The 10,468-nt window shown below is 45.3% G+C and overlaps 1 protein-coding gene across 4 annotated transcripts in view; it reads left to right on the top strand.

Moving 5' to 3' along the window:
• The first annotated feature begins 3,373 nt into the window (after positions 1–3,373).
• Positions 3,374–10,468, top strand: part of Ppp2r5e (protein phosphatase 2 regulatory subunit B'epsilon) — a 138,854-nt gene continuing 131,759 nt past the window's right edge. For 2 of the 4 annotated variants that reach the window (XM_048362596.1, XM_048362595.1), the window contains exons 1-2: positions 3,374–3,994; positions 6,447–6,610. In XM_048362596.1, coding sequence (XP_048218553.1) covers positions 6,454–6,610 — 157 coding nt within the window. In that variant the 5' untranslated portion in view covers positions 3,374–3,994; positions 6,447–6,453. The remainder of the gene's footprint in view (positions 3,995–6,446; positions 6,611–10,468) is intronic. The other 2 variants (XM_048362594.1, XM_048362593.1) reach the window with 2 other exon arrangements.

The following is a 10,468-nucleotide window of genomic DNA, read 5'->3' as shown; positions in this document are numbered from 1 at the left end:
AATATATAGTCTGACTTAGGATAGTTTGTTGTTATAGTAGGTGTAACTCTCCATTTCATGTTGTCTTCTTGACAAGTCAAAGTCTGGTTGTAGGTTGGATTGTCACTTTAACTTTGAAAAGTGGCTGCTTGTTCTTCTGCAGGGGTTTCTTGGCAAAAGGCTCTTGTAAGGTCGTTTTAAAATTTTAATTAAGTCTATATAGTACAATCAGTACATCTACATAAATGAATCAGCATACAAGCCACACAGGTTGATGGGGATGAGATCACCACTGCTAACCTCTGGAATCTATCTTATGCCGCTCTAGGCCAGGGACATCCCAGGAGCAAGTGCAGGGGCAGTCATTCTGTATATAAAATATTACTTGAGGTTGGGAATGTAGATCAGTGGAAGAACCTTTGTCTAGCATAAAATATTACTTGAGCTTAATGCATTTCATTTTAAAGTTAAACATAAATAAATGCCCTCATTATGTTTTTCTCCTGCATCCCAAATGGACCGCCTTGTACTCGTACACACACACTTGGGATTCATGGACCTCCTTAAGAAATTATTAGTCCAGAGAGTTCCTTCTCGCATAGGCAAGAATGTTTCCATATTAAAAAAAACAAAACCTGTTCATTTCAGTTGCTCAGCCATTTTATAGAAAAAGAAATGACTCTGAAATGAATTGTCTTTATAGAGATCCATAATTTGCAAGCAAAATCCTCTCTACAGAATGTGAAATGTTCTAAGCAACAGCTGTGAGCATTTCAAACGTGCACTACTTTCTAACGGTTCAAGTGTTGCCAAGGGAAATTTGAGTTGGCTTCAGAATTTTTCTTGGTTTTAATTCTGCACTTACCCTCAATCAGAGATTGAGGAAACAAGGTTTGCTTGGCTGGGATTCCAAACTGTCATAAGGACTGAGATATGGAAATATAAATTTCTTAAAGGTAGAAACTACACAATATTCTAAGGCTCAGATAATGATCTTTATCAGAGAGAATATGGACATTATGGTAGCCAAGGGAGCTTGCATTAGTTGTCATACCAGTGTTCCCTATTTCAGCTCAAAACAGGAATCTCTTTCTTCTATGGCACAGAATTATTTTTCCACCCCAAAGCCATCTTTAAAGAATTCATAGGAATTTGCAATAGCGAGTGCCAACCAGTACCTGAGGCAAATGCATTTTGTCACTTTTACATATAGGGTGTAGAGTTTTGTTTATATACAATTATTTTCCTTAACTGTACAGAAAATATGACATAAAGCTGAGAGGGAAAACTAGACTACAGAATGACACATATTGTTAATGCTAAAATGTTCAGCTGAGGGATTACAAATGTTTAAAAAACTTTTTTTTTTTTTAATTGCCAGGAGCTGGTGGCTCACGCCTGTAATCCTAGCTACTAAGGAGGCTGAGATTTGAGAACTGTGGTTCCATGGTGAGACTATGACTATCTCCAATTAGTAACTGGAAGCAGCGCTGTGGCTCAAGTGTAGAGTACTAGCGTTGAGCACAAGGAGGCAATGTCCAATCCCTGAGTTCAAGCCTTACACCAGCAAAAAATAAAAATAAATATTTGTTACTGGTCCCAGGCTTGACCTAAGGGCCTGGACATCGTCTCCAGTCCTGTCTCAGAGTCCTGTTTTCTCATGGTTAATTGGAGATGAGCTTTCCTGCCTGGGCTGGCTTTGAACTTTGATCCTCAAACATCAGCCTCCCGGGTAGCTAGGATTACAGGTGTGATCCATCAGGGCCCAGCCAGTAATGTGATATATACATGTTTGTTTTTGTTTTTTCCATCTGTACTCCCCCTCCATTTTCCTCAGGTTTAGACAATTCGTAATCTGACATTTATGGTATTAAGGATTTTTCTTTGCACTTCTTTTTTTTTTTTTTCTAGTACTGTTATGGGGTTTGAGGGAAGGGGTGGGGTCCCCGTCCCTCCAAGAGTCCACCATTCAGAGACAGTCTCAAGCAAAAAGACGGGTTTATTGGGGAAGCATAAAGCCAACTGACCGGCTAAGGACCCAGCAGACTTGGGAGCTGAAACTGCAACAGTGAAAAGCAGGGTGATCGGCCAGGGACAACAGTGCAGACTCAGGAGCTGCCACCATGACCCCGAGCAGGTCTCAAATTGGGGTTTATAAAGGTAAAAGTGTAGCACAGGTGTAGGGGCTTGGCAGGGGGTAGAGCAAGCCATTTACAGAAGCAGAATTTTGGGGTCAGGTTGAGCTAATCTACTCCCCCCAACTTTTCCTACTACGTTTCCCTAGTCAAGATGGAGTCAGCTATACTCCCTACAACAGTACTAGGCTTTGAATTCAGGGCCTCAAGCTAGCTAGCCACTTAAGCCACACCCGTAGCCCTAAAGAATTTTCTTTTCCTTAAAAGAAAAAAAAAAAAAGCCTGTGTAAGTCTGGAAATGCCCCATTTGGCATAGGGGCTCACCAAGGAAGCAAAAACACATCTGTAAAAGTGTTATCACTGTTTGTAGGCAGAACAACTCTTCCGGACTCAACTTCGCCAAAGATCTCGCCAGCGCAGCGTCTCCCCGAGCTGCGGGGGGTGAGGGAAGTGGTGCTGGGTAGGGTAAGCAGTGCGGTTAATAGGAATGCAAGGTGTGTGTGTGTGTGTGTGTGTGTGTGTGTGCGTGTGCGTGTGCGCGCGCGCAAAGTTTGGGGGTGGGGGTGAGGTGGGGACCTCGTCCCACCTGCCAAAGCTCCTGAGCGCTGGCCTCAGCTAAGGCTGGCGTAGCCCATCCCGGAAAACCCACTATTATTGAAGAAAAAGACCACTACGGAAGCTTTACCCAACCTGTGGCCTGGCCCCAGGGGGTGAAGTTTCCGAGTCGGGCCGGCCACAGGTTCGGGGGTGCCGTGGACTGGAGCTGGGGTGCCGAGGCACGGGCCGCACCTCATTTCTTTCTGTGCAACGCGGAGTCGCGTCCTGGGTGGGGCTTGCTCCGGTCAAGATGGGGTCCACAGGGCTGCTGGGGACCGCGAGGCAAGGCCCGGGGGCTCCCCAATCCCAGTCCTCAGAAACCCCGAGGAGAAGGGCCGCCGTCCGATCTTCCCTGGGTGCTGGCCTGCGGCGAGGCAAGCTCCTCTCCGGCCCGGTGAGTGCCGACATGCTCCGCTCCAGCCCACCCGGGCGCTTGGCGGAAGCGGCCGCTCGGGTTCCGAGCTCGCGGCTGCATCCGGGTCCTCCAGGCCTCGGTCCAATCCTCGTCCTTCTCTCTTCCCACCCTCCTGTTTCCCCGCCCCCCATCCCAGCCGCCAATCGCTGGTCCGCTCTCATCCGAACTTGCTGGGAAGGGAGTGAAGGCGCGCGTCAGCCAATGAGGCGTCTCTTCCCGTTTGAAGTCTCCAGTGGGCGGGCGTCGGAGGCGGGCGCTGCGGGACCGGAGGTTTGGTTGCGTGTGTGCCATGGACTCAGCCGCCCGGTGATATTGACAATAGGAGAGAGAAAGGGGCATTGACGGGGACCCGCGGCGGGTTGCGAACGGCAGCGGCGGCTCCGGCTCCAGCGGCTCTTCCTGCTTTTCTTCCCGACTCCTCCGCCGGCCGCGACTGCTGCAGATCCTGTCTTCCTCCCTCCCTTCCCCCCTCCCCACCTCGCCGCCGCCGCCGCCGCCGGGTCCGGGGCAACGAGCTGAGGCGCCGCCCGCCGGGAATGTGAGCGCGGAGCCGCTGGCGGAGCCGCAACGGGGTCAGTGCCGATTTGATGGGCCGGGCCCGCGGGGGAGGATCGTGAGGCCGCCACCGCCGCCGCCGGAGCGCTCAGGGTCGGGTCCGGCCGAGAGGCCTAGAGGCGCCGCCGCCGCCGCCGCCGCGGAACGGGAGAGACGCCGCACCGGACAGCCATCGCCCCGGGCTCCCCGCCGCCGCCCGGACCTCTCCCCGCACGTCCCGGCCCCGCCGCCCGCCCCTGCCGCTGCCCCCTCGCCCGTCCTCCGCCCCTCGAAACCACAGATCGTCTTTGGATTCTTCCCCACGAGCTTCAAGGTAACTTCGTCCCTCCGCCACCGCAGATCGCCCGCCTCCCCTCCTCCTGGTCCCCGCGGGGGGAACCTACCGGGAATCGGACTGGGGAGCCGGGAGGGCCTGGCTCAGGCCGTGGAGGGGCGCGGCGGGGTGGGGTGCGCCCGCGGGAGCGCCCGTGCCACTTGTCTGATTTTTACCTGCAAAGGCTAGATGCGATCTTCCATTCACTCTGCCTCCTCCTTCCTCCTCTCTCCACCTTGTGTGATCCGAGGCGCTTACCTGTCCCCCCCCCCCCTTTCGTCCCCCTGACGGGGGCGGTGGACAGAATAGGTTGGTGTGGTGAGGTCGAATCTTTAGCAGCTGCAGCCTCTCCCTGGGTTTGAGGTGTATGTAAGCAATCCCACCGACAAGCCCATTCCTGGCTCCCTTCCTGCCTCTTGGATTATCCTGTCTTGCAAATAAATGTACGGTGCTGCTGTTTATAGAGGTTGCTCCGGCCCAGGCGAAGCCTGTTTCCCTGGGCTTTGCACGGATCTGCTGCTGCCTTCCCTTCAGTTCTGCAGTGCTTTAAGGTTGGGATCCTTGACGTTTTATTCTGTGCTGCGGGCTTACGAGGCATTAAAAAAAAAAATCCACACACAAAAAGCCCCAACAACAAACATCTACCTATAGGTGTTCGTTGGAGATGACAGATGAGGTATAATGAAGAGACGTGATGGAGGAATAAGATTTACAGGATTCTTGTGTTGTTAGGGTTAGAATGAAATCTCAGTAATTCTCATGGAAGATTGGAAAATCCACCCCTGAATTTACAACATCTAATGTGACGCGGAGCTTCTTGCTAATGCAGTCATATTTTAAAGTGATCATTCATTTTCTTGATGTGTGATTCTGGTTTGAACCTCACACATTACATTTAAGGCAAAACGTGGGTAGAGTAAAAAAAAAAAAAAAACCACAACTTTGTAATGAAAGAGAAACCAAAGAAGACTTCAACATTGTGGTGTTTTCTCCTCCGCCCACTTTTTTTTCTTTTTACTTTGTCAGAACCCATGTAATCCATTCAGTAGGAAATCCCCCCTTTCTCTTTCCCTTTAATTTTTTTTTCTTTTTGTGCTCGCCTAGGGGCTTGAACTCAGGGCCTGGCCACTCTCCCTGAGCTTTTTCCACCCAAAGCTACCTCTGTACCACTTGAGCCACAGCTCTATTCCAGCTTTTTTGGTGGTTAATTGGAGAGAAGAGTCTCATGTACTTTCTTGCCCTGGCTGGCTTTGAACTACAATCCTCAGATCTCACTAGCACTAGGCTCTCCCTTACTCTTTTTATGTAGAAGTTAAAAACACTTGTCTTATGTATTGGACTGGCAGGTGAGTAAATGCATCTCAGCATTGCCCCTGTATGCATTATTTCTACTGGACTCTGCCATTAATCTTGCATGGAGCTTCAGTTCTGTGGAAATGATGGCATGATCTTTAGGTTTGTGAATGAGATTGACCTTAATGCTCACTACTTTTAGGAAATACCTTTCATTTTAATAATTTGAGAGGCCTAAGACATGCAAAAGAACTATTTCCTTCCATCAGTTTGGTGGAATGAAAATTGATATTTGAACCCCCAAACCTAAACCTCTAGGAAGACAACTTGATTGTCCAGTCAAGGTGTGAAGTTAGGTTTTCAGCTCAGCTTGGGGCTTGGTTTCATCGTAGTTTTGTTTATTGAACATTCATAATTTTAGGTGGCTTCATTCAAAAAGACTTGAAATGATATTAATTAATTCCTTTTGTGAGTTCTGTTCCAAGTAATCTAGTCTGTCCTGATGCACTGTGGTGGCTTATCATAGCAAAGCCAGTATATTGATTTAAGTCGTTGCTCAGATGGTTTCCGTAATTGTAAATTTCACTTTGCTGTGATATATTGGTATACATTCTTGAAGTTCAGTTGGGGTTTCAGCTTCAGAACCCATTCATAATATTAAATATGTTGAGGAAATGTACCCGTGGAAGTTTTCCAGCTTCATAATAGTTCCAAAATTACTTCAAGAATCACAAAATGAGGGCTGGGATGTAGCTCAGTGGCAAAGCGCCTGCCTGGCAAGTGCCACATCCTGGGTTCGATCCCCAGTATCAAAGAAGAAAAGACCGAAGAAAAATAATCACAAAATGAGAAGAGCTTTGCAGCTAGGATGGGAAAACACTAAGCATAGAGTTCAAATCTCCATGAGAATTCATCCTCTCACTGCTTACAATGGAGACTGCGCATACATTAGTTACAACATTACTTAGGTGATATAACAGTATTACTTTTTCCACTAAATTTTCAGGTTTACCCAGACACATCAGACCCTAACTGGTTTAATTGGGCATGCATTCATTCCCATTTTCCTGAGTGATGTTTGTAGGCATTTTAGAATTCATGTAAGTCATTGTGAATGCCTCCACCTTGGGGATGTGTTGATGATAGTCTTTCTCTTCAGTAGGGATATGTCCTCAGCACCAACTACTCCTCCATCAGTGGATAAAGTAGACGGATTTTCTCGGAAGTCCGTCAGAAAAGCCAGACAGAAGAGGTCGCAAAGTTCCTCCCAGTTTAGGTCTCAGGGCAAGCCTATCGAGTTAACACCTCTGCCGCTGCTCAAAGGTAAGGCTCATGGCCAGGTGATAACATGCTTTTTAAATTGACCTTTCTATAGACGTGTATACTTTCCATTTTGTGGAGTTTCAAATCTAAATTCAGTCTTGCTTCACATATGTGGAACTTATGAGTGTGGGACCAGGTGTACCCATTCTTTGTTTATTTATTTGCCAGTTTTGGGGCTTGAACTCAGGGCCTGGGCACTGTCCCTGAGCTTTTGTGCTCAAGGCTAGTTCTCTACCATCGAGCTGAAGCTCTGCTTCGTGTGTGTGTATGTGTGTGTGTGTGTGTGTGTGTGTGTGTGTGTGTGTGACTAACTAGAGATAAGAGTTTCCTGGACTCTCTTGTCTGGATCTCAGTCTCCTGAGTAACTAGGATTACAGATGTGAACCATGAATGTAGGGCCCATTCTCCTTTTTTAAAAATAAAGGTTCATGAAAATAGCTGTGGACAAGTGAAACTTGGTTTTGTCAGGAGACTCTCACATTGACCATGAAAAGCTAAATATCAGAGATGTCTGTGTCTGTGGTTTTCAGTTTTTTCTTTGGTGGGTAGTCTACCTGTCAGGGACAGGGGGTGGTACTGCTTACTTGAAAAAGGAAAATAGGGTTTGAGAAAAGAGGATTTTTTTTTTTTTTTGCCAGCCCTGGGGCTTGAACTCAGGGCTTGAGCATTGTCCCTGGCTTCTTTTTGCTGAAGGCTAGCACTCTACCACTTGAGCCACAGCAACACTTCTGGCTTTTTTTTTTTTTTTTAATATATATGTGTGGTGCTAAGGAATTGAACCCAGGGCTTCAAGTATACAAGGCAAACATTCTGCCACTAGGCCATATTCCCAGTCCTAAAACAGGAATTTTTAACAATCAAGAAAAAGTTTATAATTCATTACATGTTTTAAAATAGTACACATCAAAAAAGTATAACATGATCTTGGTAGACTTGGGAGTTTAACCTTAAGTAAGTTTTTAGTATAAGACCTGATGTTTTTTTTTCTAAATTAGACCTTTGAGCTTCTATTTTGGTATATGAGTACTTTTTGACTACTTTTTTTTTTTTTCTTTTGGCCAGTCCTGGGGCTTGAACTCAGGGCCTGAGCATTGTCCCTGGCTTCTTTTTGCTCAAGGCTAGCACTCTGCCACTTGAGCCACACCACCACTTCTGGCTGTTTTCTGTATATATGTGGTGCTGAGGAATTGAACCCAGGGCCTCATGTATACAATGCAAACACTCTTGCCACTAGGCCATATCCCCAGCCCCTATGAGTACTTTTTATCCTTTTGGATTCTCACCTGTTTATGTTTATGAACAGGCACTATTTGCAAGGTACTAGTGTAATAGCTGCTATTTTGTGCTATTTTGTCAGAATCTACCTTTGAAGTTTTGTTTGCAAAATCAAAGACTGAGGAGGAAGGAGACCTAAGCAATATAGTGGATTTTCAGTGTTCAGAGGAACCCAAACAGCCTATTTTAGTAGTTCATTAGTGCACACTCTTTTCTGTAACAGTCTGGTTCTTCAAACCCTCTGCCCCTGGCAACTGCCATTCAGTCTTTTGGCTCAATGAATATTTCTACTGTAGGGGTCTCTTGTAAATGGAGTCATGAAATATTTACCTTTTTAGGACTGGTTTATTTCACTTTGCATAATGTCACTAAGGCATGTTGTAACATGTGTCAGTTTTATTCTTTTTGAAGGCTGAATAATATTTCATTTACTTTACATTTGGATCATTTCCAGTAGCTTTTAGCTATTGTGAATACTCTGAACATGAGTATGCTTAGTTGCTTGAGACCGTGCTTTCATTTCTTTTGGGTATACACTCAGAAATAGAATCTTGATGGAGTATATGATTGGGTTTTGTTTGATTTTTTTTGGGGTGGGGTGAGGGTGGGCTACCACACAGTTTTCCAAAGCAGCTATATCCAGTGAGCAGGGTACATCTTCACCTCTTAATGTGTGTTTTAGACATTACAATGGCATTTCATTGTGTGTGTGTGTGTCTTGGTGTTGATATTGAGGTTTGAGCTTAGGGCTTTGTGTTTGCTAGGGAATGGTTTATGACTAGAGCCATGTCCCTGCCCTTTTTTTGCTTTAGTTATTTTTTTCTTTTCTTTTTTTCTGTAATATTTTTGTGCTGTTCTTGCAGCTTGAACTCAGGGCCTGAGCGTTGTCTCTTAGCCTTTTTATGCTTTACTACTTGAATAACAACTCTACTTCTGGCTTTTTGGTGGTTAATTGGAGCTAAGAGTCTCATGGGCTGTTGTACTTGGGCTGGTTTGGAACCTCAATCCTCAGATCTCAGCCCCTTGAGTAACTAGGATTACAGGTGTGAACTGTTGGCGCCCACCACTTCATTTTTCTGATAGTGTAGTATTTTTGTCATAGGTTGGCTTCAGACCCAGATCCTCCTACTTTCTGTATTCACTCCTAACCTTCATTGTGATTTTTTTTTTTTTTTTTTTTTTGTGCCAGTTCTGGGCCTTGGACTCAGGGCCTGAGCACTGTCCCTGGCTTCTTTTTGCTCAAGGCTAGCACTCTGCCACTTGAGCCGCAACGCCACTTCTGGCCATTTTCTGTATATGTGGTGCTGGGAAATGGAACTGAGGGCTTCATGTATACGAGGCAAGCGCTCTTGCCACTAGGCCATATCCCCAGCCCCTCATTGTGGTTTTGATTTGCATTTTTACCTAATGGTAATGGTGTTGAACATCTTTTCATGTGATTTCTGGTTTTTCATGTGATTTCTGAAATCTTTTCCTAATTTTTTTGTTTAGTTTTTGGGTGTTATTGGAATTTGAACTCAAAGCTTTAGCTAGATAGGTGTGTTACCACTTGAGCCATGCTTGTACCACTTTTGGCTATTAATTGTTTTATGGCTAGGCTTTCTTATCCATGGGTGCCTGGCTTAGCTTTGCCTAGCCTATGATCCTCCTACTTCTGCCTCCTGTGTAGCTGGGATGACAGGTGTGTCACATCACAGCAAGCTTATTGGTTAAAATGGGGATTTTTCTAACTTTTTGCATGAGTTGCTCTAGATCCTTGATTCTTTTGATTTCAGCCTTCCGAGTAACTAGGATTATATGCAGTTCTTCCTTTCAACGTTTGAAGTGAAGATCAGTAGTATTAAAAGTTTCCAAGAACTCTGTTCTTCAAGAATATGATTTTTTGTGAGTTTGTTCATTTTGCCTGCATGGGAGATTATAAAGTAGCAGAACTAGAACATATAAAACCTACTTCAGACTTACTAAATGTGATTCAGGGTCATAAGCATGACCTGGGTAAGTACTATGGAAATTATTCCCAGAAATGAGATTTCTTTACCTGTCTACAGAGTTTAACATGAGGAAGTGCAATCAGATACAGATCAGAAAGTTGTGTCTACTCCTTAATTTTATAAGGAACCTAAGGAGTTTAAGGGGCATTTGTTTTCCTTAGATTGATTTATCTGTTGCCTTCTTTTCAAAGTAATTAGTAGACTATGAAGAAAATATAGGAGACAGTCAAGTGAGGTGTCTTATAACTGTAATCCTTGCTACCCAGGTGTCTGAGATCTGAGGATTGTGATTTGAAGCCAGCTTACTCAGGAGACTTAACCAACAAAAACAAATTGGAAATGGAACTCTGGTTCATGTGGTAGGGTACAAGTGCTAGGTAAAGCTAAGGGACAGTGCTGAGGCCCTGAGTTCAAGCCCAAGTATTGGCACATGTACACACACACACACACACACACACACACACACACACACACACAGAGGAAGTATTGGAGGAATTTATTTTGTAAAAATATTTTTTTTGCCATTACCTTAAAAAATCCAAAATAAGCTAGAAAAAACTGTATATACATGCCAGAAGTGTGATATAGATTT

This window comes from Perognathus longimembris, chromosome 14, assembly GCF_023159225.1.
Source record: "Perognathus longimembris pacificus isolate PPM17 chromosome 14, ASM2315922v1, whole genome shotgun sequence".
Taxonomy (NCBI): Eukaryota; Metazoa; Chordata; class Mammalia; order Rodentia; family Heteromyidae; genus Perognathus; species Perognathus longimembris.
This window is presented reverse-complemented; position numbering and strand designations above follow the sequence as displayed.